Below are 12,480 nucleotides of genomic sequence, written 5' to 3' on the forward strand. Positions count from 1 at the left end.
CACTCTGACTTCCTTTCATTCCCCAGACCCCTAAGACTCTTGCTCAGACAACAGCATTCAGAATCAGGCAGGCAGCCAAAAGGACAGCACAGGTGTTTCTCACTAGCACTATCCCACCCAATCTAGTATGGTAAAGTGGGCAGTATCACACAAAGTCATGCAGGATAGAAACATTAGCCAAGCCATGTGATGGTAGTGGGGGGGTGGGGGGGAGGGAATTAGAGCAGAAAAGAGGCATGTTTTCCACACACAAAAGCTACAAGCACAAAGAAACTGGGAAAAGCCTGCAGTAAATGATCTGTGCAAAACAGAAACTAGCAAAAACTTAACAGATGTCCACATAATCTTGGGTTAAAAAAGGGTCTACTCATTGTAGACTCTTAGTTACCCCACATTATCACCAAAATATCACATTCCCAGTCTCTGCAAGAGATTGCTTCAATCTCACAGGAAACAAAAAGGTAAAAGAACAATGAGAAAGTGGTGACAGTTTCTAATTTAATGATTCTTTTGCTGAAGAGTAGCAAGGTTATGTAAATGGAAACTACTGACCTTCCAAAATTAAAAGTATGACACTATAAAATTAAACAGCTTTGAAACCAAAAAATTGCATTTTGTATAATCCCCAAACTAAAGACATTTCCCAACTCAAAAATAAAGTTTCAGTGGAGTTTCAACATAGAGAAAAAAAGTGATATTCAACTCCATTTTGTCAAAGCTGAACATAGCTGTTTAAACACTTGGCAGTCCGTGGAGGTCAGAAAGTTAGTTAACAGTTCCTTCTAAAGCCACACTCTGCACCTATGAACATACCCCAAAAGTGGCATATTAAAATTAAGTGACATCGATCCATCAGACCTCACTGCAGCCTCTAAACTGGAACTCACCATTTTTCTTTATACTTGCTTGCCATTACTTTCTAAGTGGAGAAAAAGAGAAATCAAAATGTTACAATCCAAAAGCGGTTCTGAAAATGAGTCTACTTCCTGCGAAATGGGGAGAAGGTCAGCTGATAGAGGGTCACGTTAGAATTTCACAAAGCTCTAAGAGCTAAAATGCTTTCTAACATCTTAGATGCTTGAAATGCCAATACATAGTACTCTCACACAGTCTCCCCTAACTAGGCTTTCTCATCCCTTCAGGGGGAAAAAAAAAAGTCCAATTTTAAGTACTTTTCATATTTATAAAACTCATGTTCTCTGTATAAAAATCTTAAAAACAATCAGGGGCAGGGGTGCTTGGGTGGCTCAGTCGGTTAAGTGTCTGACTTGGGCTGAGGTCATGATCTTCTGGTTTGTGAGTTCAAGCCCCGCATGAGGCTCCGTGCTGACAGGTCAGACCCTGGAGCCTGCTTCAGATTCTGTCTCTCTCTCTCTCTCTCTCTACTCTTCCCCTGCTCATTCTGTCTCTGTCTCTCAAAACCAAAAAAATAAAAATAAAATAAATGTTAAAAAAAAATCGCGGGCACCTGGATGGCTCAGTTGGTGGAGCATGTGACTCTTGATCTTGTGGTTGGGAGTTCAAGCCCCCACATCAGGCACAGATCTTACTTTAAAATTTTTTGTTTTAAACGACAGTAAGTATGAAGGAAAAAAACACACCCATGTCTCAATGCCTAAATTTTGATGTTTATCCCTCTGGCCCATGAGATAAAATTTTTAGAAGAATTAAAGAGTTCCTTAGCAGAAAAAAATATGTTAAGTCAATATGAATTTTAAGACGGATATAAAACATTCCTGAAAAATGTTACAGTTCTGGAATTCGAAGAAATTTAAATAAACAGATATATGCTCATTACCTCCATAACATAGAGATTAAAAAATAACTATAGAGGGGTGCCTGGGTGGCTCAGTGGGTTAAGCATCCGACTTCAGATCAGGTCATATCTCGTGATTTGTGAGTTTGAGCCCTGCATCAGGCTTTGTGCTGACAGCTCAGAGCCTGAAGCCTGCTTCAGACTCTCTTGTCCCCCTCTCTCTCTGCCCCTCGCTCGCACTCTCTCTCTCAAAAATAAACATTAAAAAAATAAACAAAAAAACAACTATAGAACAGTTCTGCTGATTAATTCTACAAGGAAACCTCTATTTAAGGACATTTTAACAGCCAATTTCACGACAAGGACAAAGTTACAATTACAAAGAACTCCTCACAGAAAACTGTCTTTAGCAAATTACAAAGCTCAGATAAGGATTCTTGCTACAACACAGTTCACAAAGCAAACAGCTAACCTGATTATGATTAACTCTTTCATCTACATTACAACTCTAAGCATCAGAGCCTGTTCTCTCTCCCTCCATACCTAAAACCAGTTACCTAATTAGAAAGAGACCCAGGTGATCCTATTACAAATCCAGTAATAAACTCATTTGTATTTTTCAGTTTTCTATGAACATAGAAGACTCCTCTCAACAGACTCTCATATGAAATACAGACAGTGAAGATGAATCTAGGAAACCACATTACCCAAGTATTCCACAGGGAGCAATGAGCTAAAAAGTTCTAAGGGTAAGGATGCCTTGTGTAGCAAAACATTTCAGATGCACAAATTGGGACTTAAGGAAACAATCTTATCCCTTAAGTCACTACAGACAAAGGAAAATGTGAAACAAGTAAACGCAAAAGGAGAAACAAAATGAACACGAACTTACTTAATGCTTGTTTATGTATGGCACTGCCAGGCATTTTAACTGTGATGATTTGGCTAAACTGGGTTACCAACTCATAAGATAAGTATACGCCCATTTTTACAGATGAAAAAAGGAAGTAACATTATCAACACTTTACCAGGCACTGCTCAATGCCTAGCATTAATAACCTCAATTCTTACATTACCATTCCAAGGTGGTATCAGTCTCCATTTTAAAGACAGGAAAACAGGGGCAACTGGGTGGCTTAGTCGGTTACGCATCTGACCCTTGATTTTGGCTGAGGTCATGATCTCAGTTTGTGGGATAGAGCCCAACGTCAGACTCTGCACTGACAGTGCAGAGCTTGCTTGGGATTCTCTCCCCTCTCTCTCTGCCCCTCCCCCACCACACACACACATGTACTCCCTCTCAAAATAAACATGTTTTAATGAAAAATAAATTTGGGGGCACCTGGGTGGTTCAGTCGGTCAAGTGTCTGACTTCGGCTCAGGTCATGATGTTGGCGGTCCATGAATTTGAGCCCCACATTGAGCTCTGTGATGATAGCTCAGAGCCTGGAGCCTGCTTTGAATTCTGTGTCTCCCTCCCTCTCTACCCCTGCCCCACTTGCACTCTGTCTCTCTCTCAAAAATAAATATTAAAAAAAATTTTTTTAAATAAATAAATGAAAACAGGACCAGAAATGTTAAAGGTGACACAGTGATGGTACCAATTTTTAAACTCATTGACTGGAGCAGCCACACCTATCCCTCCCAGGCTATGCTTATAAATCCCATTCAAATCACATCATTCTTTCAAGCCACAAGTTTTCATTTGAAAAACCAGAAAATCAAAGAATCAACTCTCAATTATGGGAAGAGTAATTCTCCAGGTTTTAACAAATTTCTTGTTTCTATTTTACTTGCTCTTTGACCATTTCAGCATGCCATAGCACCTCTATGAAGGAATGTGCAGGTAAATGCAGGACTATATTAACACCAAGCAACCTTGGGCTGTTAGAAGTCCCATTCAGAAACACTACATTGAATTTAATTTCTGGTTCAAAGCATATTTCTGAAACATTTAAACCTCCATTTATTAAACTTTCATTCATATAAAGTTTTTTTTTTTTTTTACTAAAAATAACCAAGAATCAAGAGATAGTTTTAACAAAAGAATGGTTTCATGTTGCTTGAAGAAAAAGTATGAATGTCTTCCCTGACACTAAAGTCCCACGTGTTGAGTACTATAAGGACCATATAATATCTCTTTAGGAGAACAGTTTACTGAAAAAAACTTCCAGTTCATCCCATACTTCAAGGACTAATATTAAATCCCCGTTATTACCAGAGAGGAGAAAAATGCAGTGGGAGGCTAGGTCCAAAAAGCAAAGAGAAGAAAAGTAGGCAAGCAGATCAAAATTAGTTATAAACCTCCACAAAAAGCAAGTAGAAGTTCATCTTTTTTTTTTTTTTAAATGTTTACTTATGTTTGGAGAGAGAGAAAGAGCGTGAGCAGGGGAAGGGGCAGAAAGAGAGGGAGACACAGAATCTGAAGCAGGTTCCATGCTCTGGGCTGTCACACAGAGCCCCACACGGGGCTCGAACCCAGGAAACGTGAGATCATGACCTGAGCCAAAGTCGGACACTTAACCGACTGAGCCACCAGGCGCCTTTTTAAAAAAAATTTTTTAACGTTTATTTATTTTTGGAGAGAGAGACAGACAGAAGTACAAGTTCATCTTAAGAAGAAAGCCTTGGGGCACCTGGGTGGCTACGTCTCAGTCAGTGGAGCATCCAAATCTTGGTTTCAGCTGAGGTCATGATCTCAGTTTGTGGGTTCAAGCCCCTTGCTGGGTGGACTCCATGCTGACAGTATGAAACATGCTTCAGATTCATTCTCTCTCCCTCTCTCTTTTTCTCTCCTTCTCTCTCTGCCCCTCCTCCTCCTTTCAAAATAAACTTAAATTATTTTAGGGATATCTGGTGGCTCAGTCGGTTAACCATCCGACTTCAGCTCAGGTCATGATTTCATGGTTTGTGAGTTCAAGCGCCGTATAGGGCTCTGTGCTGACAGTTCAGAGCCTGGAGCCTGCTTCAGATTCTGTTTCTCCCTCTCTCTGTCCCTCCCTCTCCCTCACTCTCAAAAATAAATTTTAAAAAATTGTTTTTAATTAAAAAAAAAAAGAGAAAAGAAAGCCTTTCATACATGAGAATATCTTGAATAGCTTTGTTCGTACCGAAACAAACCAGAAAGTCTATGATTAACTTCAAAATGCTCTTTCCCCAAAAGTGTTATTTTTTCTAACTAGGCCATTAAATACCATACTTATAAAAAAAAAACTTCTCTATACAATACAGAATACCTGGAGATCAATCCACACCTCTAACAAAATCACTACATACTTATAAAGCAAAGGCAAAAATCTGCCTATTCTTTATTCTTGTTCCCGTCATGTGACACTTTTTCTGTACAAAACAGAATATTCCAAAAACACTGTACATTCAAAGATCAGAAATTATAATTAGACAAGAAATTATAAATGATGCTATTTACTATGGTTTGGGTTACCATTATGCACTTTTACGCACAATCATATGTTTGAATTTTCAAGAAATTTGTGCTTGTCAGTGGACATCCCCTGTGACTGCAACCCACATGAAGAGTGAATTCTAATCAATTCAATAGCCTTTATGGAGCTTCAAAAGACGGTGAAATATCAAGATGAAAAAAACATCCCTGACCTCAAAAAAGAAAGACTTCAGCCACAAAAAAGAATGACAACCTGATACATGCTGCAACATGGATGAACCTTGAAAATATCATGGTAACTGAAATAAACCAGACACTAAAGGGCAAATATTCTATGATTCCAGTTATGCAAAGTACCTAAAATAGGCAAATTCATAGAGACAGAAGGCAGACTAGAGGTTACCAAGTGGCTAGGAGGAAAAGGGAATGGGGAATTATTGCTTAATGGTTACGGAATTTTTATTTGGGATAAAGAAAACATTTTAGAAATAGTGGTGATGACTGAGTAACATTGTGAATGTACTCAATGCCACTAAACTGTACTCATAAAAAAAAAGTTAAAATGACCTAAATCTAAAACCTAAAACTGTAACAACCTAAAACTGTAACAACCTATAAAACTCCTAGAAGAAAAAATAGGGGGAAAACTTCATGGCATTAGACTTGGCAGTGTTCTTGGATAAGACACCAAAAGCATAAGCAACAAAAGCAAAAACAGACAAAAGACAAAACAGTGAAAAGACATGGGCAAAAGTGTTTGCAAATCATCTATCTGATAAAGGATCAATATTCACAATATACAAACAACAACAGCTCAACAAAAAAAAATCATGTTAACTGATTTAAAACATGAGCAAAGGACTTGGATAGACATTTCTGCAAAGATGATATACAAATGGCCAACAAGCATATGAAAAGGTGTTCAATTAACATCATTAATCAGAGAAATGCAAATCAAAACCACAATGAAATAATGTATATAAATGTCCAATCACCATATTGTACATGGGAAACTAAAATAATATTGTACATCAACTACACTTCAATTTAAAAAAAAAAAATCAGCTTACACTCCATTAGGATGGCTACTATTTAAACACACACACACACACACACACACACACACACACACACACACACACAAACAACAACAAATGTTAGCAAGGATGTGGAGATACTAGAACACTTGTGCACTGTTGGTAGGACTGTAAAATAGTACAATCACTATGGCAAACAGTATGGAAGTTCCTCAAAAAATTGAAAATAGAACCACAATATGATCCAGCAGTCCCAATTCTGGCTATTATCTTGGTAATTACAAGAATTTAAAGAAGGGTCTCAAAGAGATATGTGCACACCCATGTTCATAGCAACACTAGTTACAATGGCCAAAAGGTGGGAAACAACTCATGTCCATCAACAGATGAATAAACAAAATGGGGTATATACATAAAATAGAGTATTAAGCAGCCTTTTTTTCAAAGTAATCTCTATACCCAATATGGGGCTCAAACCCATGACCAAGATCAAGAGTCACATGTTCCACCAAATGAGCCAGCCAGTCAGGTGCCCCAGTATTACTTAGCATTTAAAAGGAAGGAAATCCTGTCACATGCTACAACATGGATGAACCTTAAAGATATTATGGTAAGTGAAATAAGCCAGTCACTTCACTTATATGAGGTATCCAAAAGCAGAAAATACACTTCACTTATATGACGTATCCAAAAGCAGAAAATAGATTGGTGGTTACCAGAGGCTGAGGGGAGGAAGAAAAGGAGAGTTGATTTTAATGAGTATAAAGTTTCAGATATCCAAGATGAAAAAGTTCTGGAGATATATTTCCCATCAATAGGAATGCACTTCATGCCACAGAACTACACATTCAAATATAGTTAAAATGGTAAATTTTATGTGGGTTTTTTTTTAACATTAAAAAAATGCTAATACATTAAAATGGCAAATTTTTGTTATATGTATCTCACCACAATTTTTAAAAATAACGTAATAGACCGAAACCACTGAATTGTATGGTATGTGAATTGTATCTCAATAAAGCTGTTTAAAAAGAAAAAGCTGATGGGGCGCCTGGGTGGCTCAGTTGGTTGAGCGTCTGACTTCGGCTCAGGTCATGATCTTGCAGTTCATGAGTTCAAGCCCCGCATCGGGCTCTGTGCTGACAGCTCAGAGCCTGGAGCCTGCTTCAGATTCTGTGTGTGTGTGTGTGTGTGTGTGTGTGTCTCTCTCTCTCTCTCTGACCCTTCCCGCTCATGCTCTGTCTCTCAAAAATGAATAAACATTAAAAAAAAAAAATTAAGAAAAAAGAAGAAAAAGCTTAGGAAATAGCTCACTCAAATCCTATCATTCCATGGTTTAAAAACAGCAATTTGTTGGAAGTACCCTGAGCCTTCAGCAGAGTCAGACTACGCTCTGACTTCCTCCAACTTGTTCCATGGGGCCTCCAAGTGACAGGTCTTCTCTCCCTTTACAAGGCACACGCCACCATCACCTTCTAACCTCCCCCATCTTCCTTATTAGGTCCAGCCTCACAGGAAAATGAAGTTCAAGAAGTTGCAGTGATAGTCACACAAAGGAGGACAGAATTCAGGATTCGCCTTGACATTTAGCAGCAGAGAACAAATCTTTATTTAAAAAAAAAAAAAATTGGGGAGCACCTGGATAGCTCAGTCAGTTAAGTGTCCAACTCCAGCTCAGGCCATGATCTCATGGTTTGTGGGTTCAAGCTTCGTGCAGGCCTTTGCACTGACAGTGCTGACGGAACGTGCTTGGGATTCTCTCTCTGCCCTTGTCTCACTCTCTCTCAAAACAAATAAATAAATAAACTTAAAAAAAAATAAATGGGGGTGGGTGCCTGGGTGGCTCAGTTTGGTTAAACATCCAACTTGATTTCAGCTCAGATCATGATCTCACGATTGGTGAGACAGAGGTGGCGCCCTGTGTCAGGGCTCAGCACTGACAGCACAGAGCCTGCTTAAGATTCTCTCTCTCTCTCTCTCTCTCTCTCTCTCTCTCTCTCTCTCTCTGTCTCTCTGTCTCTCTGTCTCTCTCTCTCTCTCCTCCTCCCCAGCTCATGCATGCACACCTCTCTCTCAAAATAAATAAACTTAAAAAAAAAAAACAACTATTTATTTTACACAGTAGCCATACAATAGATGTTAGGTCTCTGCCCTTCCTTTTCTTCTCTTCTTCCAGCCCAGCATATGTTTAAAAAAGCAACTCTTCTGTGCCTGTGCTGGGTATCCACTGGCCTCACATGTGCTGGAGCTATTAAATTCACACAGCACCATTTAAAAGGTGTTTATTAACCATAACTATCATATATTATTAAATCTTAAAAACACATCACCAAACTGTGAGCAGGATAAACTTATTCTGGTAAAATAATAAACAGTTCTGTAGTACATTAAAAAGATAAGATAAAGACCAAGGACTAACAATCACCTCTGAGTGATGGGACTAAGGGTGAGTTTCTTCATTTCTTGCTTTTCTGTATTTTTTATAATGAATCTGTAGCTTCTGTAATAAAAAAATTAAGTGGAAATCTTTAGAAAAATAAACATTCTAGCTCAAAATCTCACCGTCTCTTACACCACAGGCGCTTTCACACATTACTGCAGCGAAGCTGAGTTAGCACCCTAGGAGACAGACACTATTTTCTCCCTCTTGCAGATGAGAATAAACTGAGGCTCAGGACAGTTAAGGGACTTGTTAAAGATTGTACAAGCTAGCAACTAACAAAAGTAAGGTTTCCCAGGCCTTCTAACTTCCAGCTCAGGGGCCTTCCCATTCTGGCACATCTTAAAGGGCAATTTGCATTATTGCTCATGATATTGTTGTTGTTGCTTTTAACCTATGTTCAGACTATTTTAAGAATACTCACTATGTAACTTTGGCCAAGTAAGTCACTTAACCTTTGGTGGCCTCAGTTTCCTCATCTGAAAAGCGAAAGAGTTGGAAAAGATATTTTATCTCTAACAACCCCACATGCTAATAGATTTTAAGTCGAGATACCATCTTTGAACCAGAACACCCCATGGACAAGAATGAATGATTGGAGACAAGTTGAGACCTATGCTCTGGGCCAGGAGCCATTCTTCATGGAAACAGGTGGTGGACAGTCAAGAGGAAATAAGCCACTGGGGGAACCACAAACTTCCTGGTTAAAGCAACAGCTGAAAGCTCCAGCTTTGCTTTACTAACAGCAATGCTTCAATCTTGGCTATTTCACGACCAGACACCACATACTGTAAGTAAAGCTAGGAGAATATAAAAACTGGAATGGGGAGTGGGGGGCTCTGGCAATACTTTATGCATGCTATGGTAACTTCATGATTTTCCGAGTAGACTCATTAATATGAAAGGAGAAAGAACCCTGGGTGCTTCCAAGTGGAGACTCCTCCTTCCTCACCAAGCACGTTAAGGAGAAACTGAACTTGCAGGGCACTCTCAGAGACGCCACACTTGAGGAAAAGAGCCGACCCAACACTTGTGGAAAAGGTGAAAGAATATATTTAAAGTCTCTCCAATCTACAGAGAATCAAAGCTCAAAGACCTTTAAAAGATGAAGTTCCTGTAAAGGATTCGCTGAGCATGTAACCTCTTACACTGCAGACATTATAAAACACTGCCGCTATTTAGAACTGTTACACAGCCCTTTTACTCGAGAGTAATAAAAGTACAGCATTAAAACTCTGCTGGAGAGAAAAAGATTCCATTTTGCTGAAACAGGCTCCAACCAAAATCTCACCACCTTCCCCTCACCTATAAGGATGAACCTGAACAACAAGAAGCTCCTTAGAGCCTGTGCTATATAGTCTTAAAAATTAAAACAACATCCTGCCCCGAAGATCGCGACCAAGATACCACCGGCTCTAAATCCAAAGCCAGCTCCCCGGAGAAAAAAGCTCTTCAATGTGCTCTCCGCGCTCCCGGGTGCGAGATTCCAGCCCAGCTACTAGGCCACGACTGGGTGAGCACCTGATGTGGGGGGAGGGCGAGCCAAGGCCCTAGCGGATCTGGGGCGGGGAACGGGGGGCTCTCGAAGCTCTTAAGGAGAACAGGCTGCCTCCCCAAAGGCAGGGGTCCTGGCCCTCTCCAGGGGTGGGCACCAAAAACACGTGGGGCGACAGGAGCAGGGAAGGGGTGTCCCGGGCAGACAGCCTGGGTCTGGCACGGCGGCCGGAAAAAAGAGGACGGAGCTATCCCTGGGCGGGGGACGAAGCCCTCGGGGCCCGAAGGGTGAAGGCAAAGGGCGCGGGGGGAGACGAGACAAGGCCACGAGGAGGGCGGGTCTCCCTTGGCGCGGGGACACGCGCCGGACAAGCGCGGCCGGACCCGGGGAGCGGAGGACCCCGACACGCGGGAAGAAATCGCCGACCTGCCCTGAGGCGCGGGGAACCAGAGCGGCCGCGCCCGAAGGGCCCTGTGACCCGCGGCCGCCAGGACCGGACCCGCCCCGCGGCGCCTCCCTCCTGCCTCTTTTCCCTCCCTCCCTCCCACTCGCGGCCCGTTAACCCGCGGCGGCCGCACTCACCAGCGGCTGCACCTGAGCCCGCCGCTGCCTCAGCTGCTGCCTGCGCCTCCGCAGCCGCCGCCGCCTCGCTGCTGAGGCCGAGTCCCAGGGGAGCCTCCGCGTCCCGCCGCCGCTGCCGCTGCCGCCAGAGCAGAACACCCCAAAATGGCGGCACTTCCGGCACCTACCACCGGCGGGGAGGGCAGAGGAGGAGGGGGAGGGCAGTGAGAGGGAACGTACCACCGCGGTGCCGCCCGCAGAGCAGATCCGAGCGGAGCGCGGCGCAAGGGCTAGCAGAGCTAGTGGCGCTGCAGCGCCCCCTCGGGCTGGGGAGTGGAGAAGCAGGCGCGCCGAAGCCCCCCGGGCTGCGGGCGGAACCCTCAGCCCGGCGATCTGCCGGGACGCTTCTCTTTGTCTCAGAGCCCTACCGAAGGGAAGGGTGGGAAGACCTGGCCTGAGAATCTGAAGTTCTCGGCTCTGCGCACCATGCCCACCGGAGTTCTGGATGACCTGGTGGGCGAGGACCTCAGCTTGGCACTGAATATGCGCATAATAAAATAGGTGATGAATGAATGAGTGAATGGAATGGTGTTTGGCCAGCGTTGGACACATAACACACCGTCCTTCTGCTCCAGCAGACAAGCAACAGGATCCAGGCCTCCTTCTTTCTTTGCTGAGGTGTGGAATGTAAGTGTGTTGCGAGCTTTCAGAGTTCGAGGAGTGCTTTCTAGCAGGATGAACCGTTGTGTGACCGCACGACTTTGCAAAAATCCCTGCAGTGTCAGGAAGCTCATAAGGGTCCTTATTAAGAGACTGATTGCCCATGGGGCACCTGGGTGGCTAGGTCAGCTAAGCGTCCCCTGGTTGATTTCGGCCCAGGTCATGATCTCACAGTCATGAGATGGAGCCCGGTAGTGCTGAGCCTGGAGCCTGCTGAAGATTCCTTCTCTCTGTCCCCGCTCATGGGCGCTCGCTCTCTCTCTCTCTCTCTCTCTCTCCCAAAATAAATAAACTTTAAAAATTAAATTAAATGGTTTAAAAATTACACACATACAGAGGCACCTGGGTGGCTCAGTCCGTTAAGCATTCAACTCCTGATCTCAGCTTTTTTTTTTTTAAGTTTTTTAATTTTACTTATTTTGAGAGAGAAAGCAGGCGTCAGGGAGGGCAGAGAGAGGGAGAGAAAGAGACTCCCAAGCAGGCTCTGCACTGTCAGTTGGAACCCACAAAACTGTGAGATCATGATCTGAGCCAAAGCTGGTCGCTAAACTGTCAGCTCAGGTCTTGATTTCAGGGTTGTGAGTTCAAGCCCAGTGTTGGGCTCCACACTAGGCGTGAGGCCCACTTAAAAAAAAAAAAAAATTACACACACACACACACACACACACACACACACTGAAAGCAGTAAAAATAAAATACACACACATACACCCATCCTTCCAATCCCCCTTTTCTGCTTTGTCTTTATCCAAAGCACTAATCACTAACATAGTATATTTTATACTTCATATTTTACTTATTTTATTTGTAGTCTTCCCCAACCAGAAGGTGAATTCTACAGAGATGGGGATACTGTCTGTTTTATATCCTCAGGGCCTAGAATAATGGTGCTTAATAAATATTGATTTTCTTAATTTGACTTACATATATGTTGAAATTATTACCATAATAAGTTTAGTTAATACCCATCATCTCCTATAGATTAAAAAAAAAAAGTTTTCTTCCTTGTGATGAGAATTCTTACAATCTACTCTTTTAACAACTTTCCCATATACCATACCGCAGTGT

General features: G+C 42.3%; 1 protein-coding gene across 9 annotated transcripts in view; it reads right to left on the reverse strand.

Moving 5' to 3' along the window:
- CELF1 (CUGBP Elav-like family member 1) overlaps window positions 1-10,866 on the reverse strand; it is a 75,155-nt gene extending 64,289 nt beyond the window's left edge. For 6 of the 9 annotated variants that reach the window (XM_047824138.1, XM_047824144.1, XM_047824139.1 and 3 more), the window contains exon 1: window positions 10,714-10,866. Coding sequence is in view for 1 of the 9 variants with exons in the window: in XM_047824141.1 (XP_047680097.1) it covers window positions 8,622-8,656 (35 nt within the window). In the remaining 8 variants the exon portion in view is untranslated. Of the gene's footprint in view, window positions 1-8,621; window positions 8,697-10,713 lie in introns of all 9 variants that reach the window. The other 3 variants (XM_047824142.1, XM_047824145.1, XM_047824141.1) reach the window with 2 other exon arrangements.
- Between the last annotated feature and the right edge of the window lie 1,614 nt (window positions 10,867-12,480).

This window comes from Prionailurus viverrinus, chromosome D1 (assembly GCF_022837055.1).
Source record: "Prionailurus viverrinus isolate Anna chromosome D1, UM_Priviv_1.0, whole genome shotgun sequence".
Classification (NCBI taxonomy): Eukaryota; Metazoa; Chordata; class Mammalia; order Carnivora; family Felidae; genus Prionailurus; species Prionailurus viverrinus.